Source organism: Charadrius vociferus, unplaced genomic scaffold, assembly GCF_000708025.1.
Source record: "Charadrius vociferus isolate BGI_N301 unplaced genomic scaffold, ASM70802v2 scaffold213, whole genome shotgun sequence".
In the NCBI taxonomy this organism is placed as follows: domain Eukaryota; kingdom Metazoa; phylum Chordata; class Aves; order Charadriiformes; family Charadriidae; genus Charadrius; species Charadrius vociferus.
Genome location: NW_009647828.1, coordinates 4,847,478 through 4,861,352, shown reverse-complemented (window position 1 = coordinate 4,861,352; position 13,875 = coordinate 4,847,478). Strand labels below are relative to the sequence as shown.

General features: G+C 38.3%; 1 protein-coding gene across 1 annotated transcript in view; it reads right to left on the bottom strand.

Annotated features, from left to right (window-relative positions):
- Positions 1–13,875, bottom strand: part of POLR1A (polymerase (RNA) I polypeptide A, 194kDa) — a 35,477-nt gene that overhangs the window by 17,970 nt on the left and 3,632 nt on the right. The window contains exons 5-16 of the mRNA XM_009882522.1: positions 12,886–12,981; positions 12,634–12,743; positions 10,546–10,632; positions 9,757–9,859; positions 9,117–9,279; positions 7,751–7,924; positions 7,444–7,566; positions 6,385–6,612; positions 3,796–4,050; positions 3,230–3,421; positions 2,279–2,422; positions 1,656–1,839 (exon numbers count right to left, since the gene is read on the bottom strand). Coding sequence (XP_009880824.1) covers positions 1,656–1,839; positions 2,279–2,422; positions 3,230–3,421; positions 3,796–4,050; positions 6,385–6,612; positions 7,444–7,566; positions 7,751–7,924; positions 9,117–9,279; positions 9,757–9,859; positions 10,546–10,632; positions 12,634–12,743; positions 12,886–12,981 — 1,859 coding nt within the window. The remainder of the gene's footprint in view (positions 1–1,655; positions 1,840–2,278; positions 2,423–3,229; positions 3,422–3,795; positions 4,051–6,384; positions 6,613–7,443; positions 7,567–7,750; positions 7,925–9,116; positions 9,280–9,756; positions 9,860–10,545; positions 10,633–12,633; positions 12,744–12,885; positions 12,982–13,875) is intronic.

The following is a 13,875-nucleotide window of genomic DNA, read 5'->3' as shown; positions in this document are numbered from 1 at the left end:
TGCACTTGCACAAACGTGTTACAGGCCAGTCACAAACAACTGCTTTTTCTCTTCCACCCATTTCAAAGTTCCTATTAGCTGAACTTTGCAGAATCTGTCATTTCCTAGCTTTTTTGAAAAGGTAAACTAAAAATACAGACCCTTGTGATGACAGGACCGAGAGAACAACAGTTTAGAACATATCAAAGGTTGGAATGCTAACTCCCATAAACTATTTGTAAGGGGTCCTGCGAAAGTCACTAAAATGGTCACTAAAATGGCTGGAGCACATGATGTATGAGGAAAGGTTGAAAGATGTATTTGTCCTTTAAAGATACAAGGAAACAAAATTTTCTTCAAGTGGAAAAAAATTTGACAATATATACAATCAAATGTTGGCACAGTGACCCAGAGAGGTTGCACAATCAGCATCCTGGAGATATTCACAACTTGACTGGACATAGCCCGGCGCAAGCTCATCTGGCAGGACTTGCTTTGGCAGGGAGCTGTGTTAGATCACCTCCAGAGGTTCCTCCCAGGTTACAGCGGTTGTAAGGGAGCAAGTGGGACACTTTACTAGTAGAGTTGCACACATGTTTATGAGGCAAAGGAGCCTACAGCCCCATCACGTGTCCTTCTTTTTTCACTCTTTCTGTCCAGCCCTGCTCTCCTTTTCCCATTACAACCTTGTCTCTTCTACTTTACCTCCTTCTCCTGAACCTCATGCATCTCTTCCCGAAGTCTTATTTTGCTCAGTCCCAAATCATCTCATCTTCACCAAATCCCAGACTCCTGCTCCAGTCCCACTTCCCTTTTTCTGATGTTTTAACTACCTAGTGATGCCAGGCCCATTATCGTTTCCTATCTAGTTTTTGCACCCTGGCTCTCAAGACATATTTTCTGTCTTACCTTAATCGCCTTCTTCACTTCAAAAGATCTCCTTCCTTTTTCCTTGGCTCACAACAGTTTGTTGGTTCCTTACTACTGCTGTCTACCAGTTGACCGTGTCTATGTAACTCTAAGTGATCATATTAGGCCACCAATCAAAGCCAATTTAAACGCTTCTGCTGCTATATACTCTATTTCATTAGTATAAAAACATCTTGTAAAGCTCTACATGGTAATTTGAAATATTTCAGCTATTGCAAGGAGAGGGTACAGTAAGGGTCAAATTTTTATTGTGTGCTAAGAGCATATTTGTATGAGTTTGCACAGCTGTAATGAAAGTCAAACATTTAGCAAAAGATTTACAGTAGAATGAGATAGGCCAGACTTGATTAATAGCCCCTCAAAATTCTTCCATCTCATTTTATCAGTTGTTCTGGTTTCTACGCAACAATTCTTTTTCAGAGAAGTAAAAATAACAAAGACTCATAGGAGGCTTTGATATAAACAAAATTTAAACACAAGACATTTACACTGTGTAGAGTTTGACTAGGCGGGACAGAAGAGAGAACTTGATGGACACGCTCAAGATTACACTTTCTCTTTATGCTTAGAAGGCCAGCTATGCACCAACCAGAACAAAGGCTGGCAAATAGCTATCCCACTCAAGGACAGCCTTGCAAAATTTTATTTACAGAACTCTTAGCATGTATTATGCCCAACAATTCCTGTTTTATATCTCAGGAGGTACCGCACTACAGCACTGGTGAATTAGTCCTTGTGTTACTCACCCATTGTAAATCCCCTGTACAGCTGCAGATAAGCAGTGAAGAGGCGTCCTAGACATGTTAGCACTTTCCCACTGGTTTCACCCCCATAGATTTCATAGCAACAGTGGACCAGGCCATAGGCAGAGCTCCCAAAGTGAGCTTTGTCCAAGACTCCACAGAGTAATTCCCCATTTCTAATAATAACCTGAAAAATAAAACATAGCTATTCAGGAAAACAAAAATTGTGATCTTACTATGATCTCTATAGGTTTTTCTGTGTAATCTACGTTAAAATAGCCCATATATTGGTGAACAGTTAAATATGGTCAGATTATCTATGCTTCCTGAATTTATAGTAGAAATAAATCTTCTAACACTGTTTGTATGTTTCCACCTATAAGGTTGAACAATGAAGACATATGGGCTAAGAAAAATAGATGGAATCTCTATCAGTCAGGATCAGAAAAGAGTTTTTCCTGACCCCCAGTCCTATCCTCTAACCACCACCTTCTGGGAGTAACTGTTGCTAAATATCTGTTTTTAACTTAGTCATCTGCCTGGTTCCCTTCCCATTCCTCTACTCTATACACAATTTTATTACAATACAGCCCAGCCCAACCTCCAGAGCTGCTTCCCCAGCATACCTGAGATTCACACATTGAATCAAGATTCAGACATCTGTTTGCAGGTCCCTTTACCCAGGCTCTTCCACCAATCTTAGCTTTCCCAGTCAAATTCAGTGGGAGGTATTTTTCTGGAATTATGTTTATTAACAATGTAGAAACAACCTATAAAGAAGTAGGAAGAGTGACAGGAACTATTTATTTCCTATATTCCCTTCTCAACATAAAGAATTGGGCATGGAGGAGAAAAGCAACATCCTATACATATTTTTTCCACTAACAGCAAAGCTTTAAAAGCTCAGAAATCTGAAGTTTACAAGAGAGGAATATCTTCTTGCTGCTCTAGCCTTTGAGAGATCAGTGAGCTGAGGCACATAATTATTTAGTAACATATGGCACAAAAGACTTTTCCAATAAATATATATATATTTTAAAAAGTAAAAAAGCTGGCTGTTGAGTTTTACAGGAAAAACTGTCAGAGAATTTCCCCCACTCTGCTATAAGGCACAATATTTGGACTTAATATTAAACTCTCTTAAATAGTAGCATATGGAACATTCACTTGGGCTTTCCAGATATTACATCAACCTAATGATGATCTCAACCAAAAAGTCAAATACCAGAACATTTACCTACAACTTTTAAGTTCAGAGATTTAAAAGCACTGATTGGCATAACCTAGTTTACTACAATCAACAAATTCCTTTTCTGCTCCCATGCCTGGAAAATGCAGCATTATACTTCTATCTGCAACACTGTTCAGAGCAGCAAGTAAAAGTACTATCCTAATACTGTCATTTCAAATGAAAGACAACTCTCATAGCTCAAATAACACACACCAAGATCTACGTGGTGTTGATTAGATGATGGGATCTGGCTTTTTAGCAACCCTCAGCAGCACTGGTTTTAACATTGGCATTCTGCTTACGTTGGAACCATCAGCATTCTTTAACCCAATAAATTATAAACTACCTGCTTTCCTGTCCATAATCGCTGTGGTTTCATAATAGCAGGAGGAAAGATTTTAATTCTTCCTTTTTTGTCTGTTAGTCCCCGGTAAACAAGCTCCATATATTGCTCTCTGGTGAAAAAGCAGCCCCGGATTGTCATGCTGACTCCAGAAATCATGTGATCCTGGATCAAGCCAGGAAGTGGCTTCCCATCCTAAAGAGATAACAATAAAAAGGGTTGAGAGGGATAAGAAGTTATGTGCTAGCAGCTCCCAAAATTATTCAAGATGGATAAAAGCACTAAAGTCATTAGTAAAGAACTCGTCATCACAGCACAACTCTCCACTAAATCTCCTCTGGACATTGACATTAAAAGGAACGAGATTGTTTGGATGGGCTGGGCCTTCTTTAGATGAAGAGAACCACAAGTGGAGACAGAACAGAAACCAGGAATAAACTTCAGAAATAAATTATTTAAAAAAAAACCCAATAATCTCATTTATCATTAGACAAAACAAAACAAAACAAACAAACAAAAAATCAAAGTGATTTCATGTAGGAATAAATTTATCTGACAGTTTTACTTACCTTTGGAACTAGATACTGTTCATCCGTAAAGGCTAAGGTGTAGGCTTCTGCTCTACCCAGCTCACTCTGTGGAAAATGGGCGTTCATTTCATCACCATCAAAATCAGCATTGTAAGCCTTGCAGTTGGCATAGTGAAGCCTCAGAACTTTTTCTCCAGGCAAGATTCGGGCCCGGTGAGCTTGGATAGAGGGTCTGTGAAGAGTGGGCTGGCGGTTCAGTAAAAGGACATCTCCATTTTTAATATGGCGACATACCTGCAAGAGAATTTTGGTTGCTGCCTGTAAGCCATTTCCATGCATGCCTCTGAAAAGACTGCATCTTGAAATATGCACATGTCCAAAACATTTTCTTCCTTGTATTAACATTCTGCGCAAAACTTTGTAAGAGAATCAAGACTACTTGCCCCTGAATGCCCTCTGCTCTCCACCAAACCACTCTCTAAGGCTGCATATCCTCCATTAACTCCCACAAACCACAGTGATCAAACCAAGTGAACAGCATGCAAGCCACACTCTACCAATCTCTCCTCTCCCTTGACAATATAGGGGTCGAAGACTGAAAAAGAAAGAAAATTATGCCATTTGTAAATGAGAAACTATTTATACAAAGCCCACTGGGCTGAATTGATAATACCTGTTGATAATACACCTAGCACTGGACAACCTAGAATAAGGTAATAATATGACCCAGGAGTTGAAGCAGAGGCCAGGGATCTCTAAGTTATAATTTCAGGTTTGAGTACAACACAATAAATTCTTATCTAGAACAGAGTCTCTCAAAACAGTCTAATTTTAATTTCTCTGATCTGTTTAAGTGATTATCAACAGTTTGTACAGTCTAAATACTGTTACGTTTACTTCTGTGACAGGTTCTGAGAGAACTGACGCCATAGAAATACTCAGTCTTCAATATTAAATCTCTACCACACCTATATTAGACACAGGGGTATACATAACAAGACGTTGTGAAAAGACCCTTCATCACCAAAACTTTTGCCCTAGCAGCTAAACAGTAAGTTCTCAACTCTTGTAAGGGATGGAGATGCAGTTAAGAAGTTGCAAAGGTTGATTAAGCTGTAGCATAGAGAACTCAAACCCTCCAGCAGCTCCGAAGAAACAACTGATCATAGAATCATAGAATAGTGTGGGTTGGCAGGGACCTTTAAAGGTCATCTAGTGTCCCTCGCCTTCCTTTCCTGATTTCTTAAATCTGGGGATTGAGAGCTCTTGCGGTCCTTAAAGATCTGCCAGCTCTGTTCTGCTCCCTTATCCCTGAGGGCAGTTTCCCAGTGGGTCCTGTTGAGTAGCTCCCCGAGGACCTGGAATTTTGCTGTCCTAAAATTCAGGGTCCTGACTTCACTCTTCGCCTGACTTGTATCCCTCAGAACTGCAAACTCCATCAGTGCATGATCACTGCAACCCAGGCTGCCTCCAATCTTGATGTCACTGATTAGCTCATTTGCATTAGTGACCAACAGGTGCAGTATCCAATATCCCTCCTCTGGTGGAGCTGTCTACTACCTGGCTTAAGAAGTTACCCTCAATGCATTCCAGGAGTCTCCTGGATTGCCTACAGCTTGCCATGCTACTTTTCCAGCAGATGTCGGGGTGGCTGAAGTCCCCTAGCAGGATGAGAGCCTGCAAGCGTGATGCCTCCTTTACCAGGAGTAAGAAGGCTTCATCAACAGGCTCCCCGTGATCTGGCAGCCTGTAGTAGACACCAACCGCAAGGTTCCTGTTGTTACCTCAATCTCTAATTCTTACCGCTAAGTTTTCAACCTGCTTGTGGCTATTCTTCAAAGACAGCACTAAGCATTTCACAAATGTTAATGTCTGTACAAACAGATGGATGAGTATGGTTGTTTCTTGTTTTGTCATCAGTAAAAAGAGATGGTGATGGGAAGATAGATCCCAAGTTACAGCAGTCAGCGCTAAAACACAGACCACTCCTTCCCTGGTTGGTTTCACTACCAGCACAGCTGACACAGAATGGAGGACTCTACTTCATACATATTCATGGACAACCCACTCCTGGAAGACAGGTCACATCAACTGCTTGTGCTGTACCTAGTCTACAAGTACACTGAATTTTAGCCTTCAGAACTACTGCCAAAACACTGCTCCAGAAACAGAAAAGAAGAGGAAAAAAAAAGACAGAACTGGCTGAGAAGCGCAGGGAGGCAGGGGGAAAAAAAAAAAGACAGAACTGGCCGAGAAGGGCAGGGAGGCATAAAAGCATAAAATGAGATCAGTATTTTATCTTCCACGCTGCTAAGACTTCCCAAGAATAGTCAGCTATATAAGAAAGACGACTCCCCATCTTGGAAAGATGAATGCCACACACTGCACATTCAGAGAAGAGTAAAATTCAGGATGGAAAAATGTTTTTTAGAATTTGAAGAAGTATCAAGCTTTTCTTCCCACATCACCCTCAACTTTTTCTCAGCCACCTACTAAAAGATAAGCTAACCCTGCCCCCGAGTCTTTGTGAGCGGGCCCATTGCAATCACTAGCAAGGACAGTAGTAGCATTATTTAAAAATAAAACCTAACCACCACAGGGCTCCAACAAGCCCTTTGGTGTACTCACAATCTTCAGTCCTGACTGGGGCGCGCCTGAAGAAGGAGTGAGGAGCTGCTTGGCTATGGCCTCCCTCTGGGTCAGGCTGCTTGCACTCAACACCGTACGAGATCCATCTTCATTAATGACCATGGAGGCACCAGGGTGAACCTTTGGGCCATTTATGACAGCCTGCCTCAGCTCTTTGACATTCCAGGGAGTGACTGGCTGAGGGTAAGTCAGTTTGGTAGCAAATACCTAGACAGGAGGGAAAAGAGAAGAGAAATAACTAGCTGCTCAACTTTGGCTTAAAACAGTACCAAGTCACTGAGAAAACAGTGTCAAATGTTAAATCATACAATGTAGACATAAATTACTCTAAGCTATTGGATGAATCTCATCCTCAACCTACTGTCGTGCCAAATAAATATATTTCTGTGTTAAAATCATCTACCATAAGAATAGAAACAATGTCATTTTTATGATTTTCTACTGCAATAAAGGAAAACTCAATTACCAATTAGAAAAAAAAAGAAGTGCGATTTTAGATTCTGCAAACAAACTGACAAATACAGAGAAAAAACACATTATCACTAAGTCCACTATTTGCAGATAGGCAATCAGAAAAGATGATACAATGAAAAGCTCAAATTCAGGCTTGGTATCATCTCTATGTGGTTAAAAATCCTTAAGGATGAATGAAGTTGGTGACGTTATTATTGCCTTTTCTTAAAGGCTGCCACAGCTGTTACAAGATACACCGTACAAAGAACACAGAAGAAACAGGATCTACTTATAAAGTTTGCACCAATTCATACTCCCAGGAAGCAAGTACAGCTTTTTCTTTTTTTAAATCCTCTTTCCTAGATGTGGTGTTCAGTGTAATAGTAAGAATTTCCTGCTCTTCAATACTCCTTCTTTATTAACACACAGTAGTAACATACAGCTATGACACACTGGGGAGGAAAGAGTCCAGATGAGTAAAAAAACCCTCTAAATTTTAAACTGCTTACTATATAGCTGAAAGTGTTACAGTGTAGTTTCGTTCCCAGCAGCACCAAAAAGAAATGCTCCTTTATTTATTCTTACCATAGGAATGCCAATCTCATTGGTACCAATGTACATATCGGGGCAAATGACTGATCGAGCAGCAAAATCCACACGTTTTCCCATCATGTGCTTGCGGAACAGTCCTTCCTTCTTCTCCAATAGCTTTGAAAACAGAAGTTAAGTTAATGATTAAAATGTGAAAGCATGCAACATCAGATAGATTCTCCAGGTATTACAGTGTGATACTAATCAAACATTTCACTTTTTTCTTACTCCGTCAACTTCTCTTGTTTTAACCGTCTGTGACACACAAAGCCCAGTCTTTAAGATTCTGCCTGCTACCCACCTGACGAATTCCAGGGTATTTTTCTGTCATTAGTTTGTCCATGTCACTATCAAATACAATGTTAACATGGCTCTGAAGACGAATCCAAGCATTGTACAGCTTATCTGCAATGGTCTGTCCTGGAATCATTGTCAGGACAGAATGGTCCAGAGGTTCATTGTTCTCCCCTGTCTCCTACAGAAACAGAAATCAGAAAATTGAACTTAACAAAAAATACCTTCTATTTACTAGGCTGAAATTACAGTATTAAATAGCAAATGAAACATTGGCCACTATTTTGCATCTCATTAAAGACATAAATTTATATTGTTAATATATTTTAAAAAAATATATTAACAATATAAATTTTCAAATTATTACAACCAAGTACTTCAGACAGGTCTGCTGTCAAGCTTTATAAACTGACTTGGATGGGAGATCTCCAAACACCAAAGCTACATATACCAGTGGGATTTAAAAAGATGATTGCTAATCAATCATCTCCTGGTCAGTGACAGTCGTCTTTCCAAATCAGATGTTACTGGTTAGTCAGTCTGTGCTACAAATCACTGTGCTACCAAGAAGTCCTATTCTTATATAAAAATAATGTAAATCCAAAAGCTTTTATCACCTACATCACTTTGTTTTCACAGTCTGAAAGTCAGTATACCACACAACCAAAATGCATTAAGCTCCTGTCATATCAAACATTCTAAAAATGTATCTCCACCTAGTGGCTAAATTCTGAATAACTAAAAATGTTTTCAAAATGTTTTACACATAAGATGCACATCAAGTTCAGCTGAAACTACGGCCAGCATCAACGAACCCTCAATAATACAGTTCATGAACAAATATGAAAAGAGGCATTTTGTTTACCACTATATGACCATGCAAACTAGTCAGTAGTAAACAAGCATTGTTACTAATTAATGTTATTTGTGAATTTTTTGTTTCTACTTAGACATCAATGGTCAGAACCAACCATGATCACAACTGGCTGTACCAGGCTTAGAAGATAAAGTGGCTTTTTTCTCCCCATAATTTTTCATTCGATGAGATGCTGGAAAAGTTTTATCATGAACTGTTTGTGCTGGACATATTTCATTCTCCAGTAACAGGAGACCATTACGTCTCACATACAGTTATGTAACACAAAAAACATGAATAAAGGCGTCTGCATAAAATGTTTTTCCCTTTGCATCAGGCAGGTGAGTGGAAAGAGGCATGAGCCAAAAAAAAAAAAAAAGCTATGGAGACCATGTCCAACAGCACATACTCCAACAACCCAGGCAAAAACTGTTATTGAAACAGTTTAAACATGAGCCTACCTGAACTCAACCCACATATCCAAAAAGAAACTAATAAGATAACCAGCAAATCTTACTGTTTGGATTTCTTCTTCTGTAATTTTTATTGGCTGACATTGTTCTTTTGCCATGAAAACCAAGAGCTTCCGTATCATTTTGGCATCCTTCATGACAGCCTGCAAGTTCACAGTCTGACCATTCGTAAACAGTCTGTCTCCAACACGATTTACAGGACGATACCTACAGCAGATCAAAATCACTTTATAAGATTAAAGCCGCTGAAAGGCAGCATGATAAACCTCAAACATTCTAAGCTAAGTCTTCAATGCATGAAAAATAATCCCTATAAACTAACAGTGAGCATTTAAAAATTCATATATTATACTGGGACAGTCATAAAAGAGGAATGATTCCTGAACAAGAAATTCTACCAGTACTATACAGTTATAATATTCTATAATAATTTCAAATACTAATACTAAAATACATTTTTTTCATAATGGGTATTTCAGTCCTTTAACAAACTCATTTGAAGTTATAGTAAAAAAATATATCATCAGTTACTGCTGTAATTTTTAATTATTTTTTTTTTTAAGCACTCCACTGACACTTTAGTAGACCAGTGTCTGTACTAAAGGTGTTTGCATCTCTGACTCCTGCAAAAAGTATACGCTAAACCCCATGATTTCTTCAAAAGTTTTTTTTGGGAAATTTTACCTTGAAGGTGGAACCACAAGTAGATCCAAAAAAAACATGTCTGGACTGAATCCAGAACTCTCATGGGGATCCATACCTGGGAAGAGGTAACGCAAGAAGAAACCTAAAAAGACACAATAGAAAAGATAAACTCATTAGCACTGCTATTGTTTGGGAATCCAAACCCCCAGATGCATTTGGTCAATCAAGCCAAAAGAACCTGCTAAGTTAAATACTAGCGCACTTGCTTAAATAAAAACATTTAGGCATACTTTAGAAAGAATTGTCATTGTTCATTGTTCTTTGGTCACACCCATGATTCTTTAGAAACAGCTCTGAACAGAAATATAGAGTATAGCAAAAGAAAAAAGCAAAACAGCAGGAAGAAACACTTTCCATCTACTACCCCTGTAACGGATAGATGAAACTGGCTTGTTTTTTCCTGGTACCTGCAGACAGATTCAGAGTACAGGGAACTCAAAAGAAGAGACTGATAAAGACTGAGAATGTATTTAACCAATGTAACTGTGGGGAATATTAGGTGCAGCACCATATGAACATCAAATTCTCCATAAACAACAATCATGATTTGCGCAGAGCCACAATTTGAGAATCGCTAATCAGACTATCCATTGAATCCAGCTCTTGGCATTCACTAGCCACCAGTCCTCCTGGCACAAAATCTATCTTGCAGCCAGGAGCCCTTAAGGTAAAAGACAGAGATTTGACAAGGAGTTCATACAGGAACATTAGCGGACTTTGCCCACTAAATGATACAGAAAAAGTAATGTTGCTCTTAACAACCATTACCTTCATTCTTCCACAGAGCCAGGATGTATTCCTTGGCAGTCATCGGTGTCAGGTATCCTCTCTTCCCTAACTGGCTTTCCTCAATACCTGAAAAATAAATAAACAAATGAAATGATAAAAATAAAATATTTATTAAAAAAAAAAAAAATCACAAGAGGTTACTTTGAAAGTTGTTTTTTCTTTTTGCTTATAATGAAGGAATGGAAATAAATACAAAACATGCGGGCTGACTTCTACATTAAAATTGTCATTAACATGTTCACCTTGGGAATATGAAATTAACTCAAGAGTCTTCCCAGTATGGAAAAATAAGCCATTTCTGTGACTAATGGATATCAATATAAGTAACTGAAACAAAACTCAACTTTAACATCTAAATTGTATGCTTTATTTGCTTAAGGGTGAGCTGGACCCCTTCTTCAAATGATCTCATCCCATGACCAAAACACAAATAAAGAGTCAACCTGCAGCTGGTGAACACAGAAGTGGGATTCACATATTACCAGTGAGATCAAGGTTCCCATGAAATACTTAACTGGATGAAACAATAGTGACAGCCAGCAATCCATCTATATTAAAAGTTAGAGTCTAGGCTAGCTGTATTTCAACAAGAAAGGAAAACGTGGTTTTGCTACTGAAAAGCACAAAGATCATTTTTATAAAAACAGACAGAGATTTTAGGTTTCAATTTCCACTTTTCTTGCAGGCCATTCCCTTGTGTCCCGGGGAAGCAAGAGTACGTGACTCTATGAAAAGCAATTCTCCCATGACCTCAGATAAAGTTTCCTACTCTTCTTTTGGATAAGGTCCAGAAATTCAGATTTTTCCACACTGAAACTTCAATCCCCCATTCCTTCACAGAGAAAACCTTTCCATCCCCTAAACACAAATACGTCAATGCCAAAGTTAAAAGTACTCCCTCCGAGATTCAATACAATGAGCAACAATGACACAGGCTACACAGAACGTACCCAACTGTATAGTCCATCCCATTGCACAAGACATAATACTTCACTGCAATGAAAGCAATCAAGCGGTGTTACAGCCTTGGTCTTTGAACACCGACAGGAGGAAGATATTTCTTACCTGTATTTCAGCTGTGAATGTTAACAGAGACTGCCAGAATATGGCTAGTTTTGAAGCTTTCCACCGTAAGGCAAGGTATTCTGAATCTGGCAACTCACCAGACCTTCCAGAACAGCTATTTTCTTCACTAGCATAACAGAACACACCCCCAGACTTTGGTCAGTCCTAAAGGGGCTCAAATAAAAAGCCCAAAGCAGTACCATACAATTTAATGGAGTGAAATCATAGTTGTCACTCAAAAGCAGTAACACTAGGATACACAAACTTTCCTGCCTTTGTTGAATGTGTTACGGATAGGATGCTAATGTTACGGATAGGATATTAAAGCAAAGATCTGATCTTTCTGCTTTAAAACCCATCACTGACATTGTGCTTCCTCAACCACAATTCCAGAGTTTTAATCTAGCATTTAAACCACAGACTAGCAAAGTAAATAAGCTCTCCATATAAATCTTTTCTAAGGGTTAAATAACTCACACACAAATATGCTTCAATTCTACCTGGTTATGTAAAGGATCAAGGATTCAACAAGAGGAAAAAAGTTAAGTCTAAAGCGATTCGAACACTAGGTTCATAAAGCCTAGAAAGTGTCACCTACTTTCTTTCCTGTCTTTTCCTCTTTAACAGGAAATTCCTCTGTAAGAGTTAGGATTACCCACCTACCTTTCTGAAGTAAGCTTGGTGATCTTCCTCCTATTTTTGTTATCTAGTCTCCCTATCTAAAAATCTAGCAGAAAGTCATCTACCCACCAAAAATTGTGTCCCACACTTCACACAGATTATGCTTTCGTGCTTCTTTTTCTGACATACAGACACTTGAAGTTGCAAAAGCACAGAAGGCTTGCAAAGAAAGAAATTTAATGGAGTCAGGTACTCCCCTGCTGCTACACTTACTGCTTTATTTAATTTTTTTATAAATGAGTCACAAGCGCTCAGAATCTGTGCACCTTAAATACAGGAAAATAAGCGCAAATGTATTTGAATAGAAGACGAATACTTCACCTGCTGGCTCATCCAGAATGCTTTCCTCTCCTGACTTATGGTACACTGTAGAAGGATAGGTTACTGTCAGCTTGCTGTTATGCTCTTTTCGCACCAGTGATCTCCTAGATCTTAAAGGAAAAAAAAAAAAAAAAGAAAAAAAAAAAAAAGAAAAAAAAAAGAAAACCGGGAAAGGCAGATAAAAGTTAATACAAATGCTCACAATATTTAACTTTACACCAGCTATTTACTTCTTCATGTAGTTGAACTTACTTGCAGTTTGGGCATTTCTTTGAACTCATATGTGATTTCCAGAACTGTGCTATCAGTTTATTTCTACACTCGCATACATTTTTTACCTGATAAAGCAAAAAAAGAAAAAAAAAAAGGCTTAAAAATACTGAAGTAACAACAATAAATTAAAACATTTGATATGAAGAATGTATTAAACACTACATAATTAATGTTATTATCAACACAAACATTATTAGTATCAATGCACACACATCCTTGCATTGATTTAAATCATGCCTTGATCTCTAGTGTTCTTCCACTATCTTCCCATATTTGCAGGAAACATACACCCCTCAATGCTCACCACACTCCTTTTTAAATTTATTTCATAAACAGTCCTTATGTTTCAAGTCAGTCCTAAATTTTAAAGTTTTTCTCTAATGATGATTTAAGGAGGCAGAAGATTGATAGAAATAATTTCTTTTGACTGCTCATGAATGTATGATTGCCAAAGTGCTCAAGCTTAGTTTTGAAACAAGTGATTAAGGAATTAAACTGGGCTTATAAACAAATCTGCTCTAAGATGTTAGGCCTTTAAATATCTTCTTCACTAATACTTTAACTCACAATGTACGTTAAACTGCATTTAAATGGAAATGAGAATCCAATTACATAACTCTTTCTAAAAATTTCACTGTAATTCTGCAAATTTGCTGGATTCACGAGTTCTCAAACGTGTTCTGCAGCTCAAAACAGCTGGAGTATAACACAGAGAAGAATCAACATCTGTAGGTAATGTACTGACAACAGTATCAGGTTATTTTTATATGATATTTACACCATCAAAACATTCCCCTACACAAAGTGTATTTTCCAGAAACCTAATAGCTATACTAACAGGAAATAAAATCTTTATAAGCTTAATGTCACACATTTCACCCAGAAAGCCCTCTAAATATAACACAGTTCAGAACCGCAGGACAAAACCTATAGTCTACACAGCCAAAGACAGACTTTCTTCAGCACATT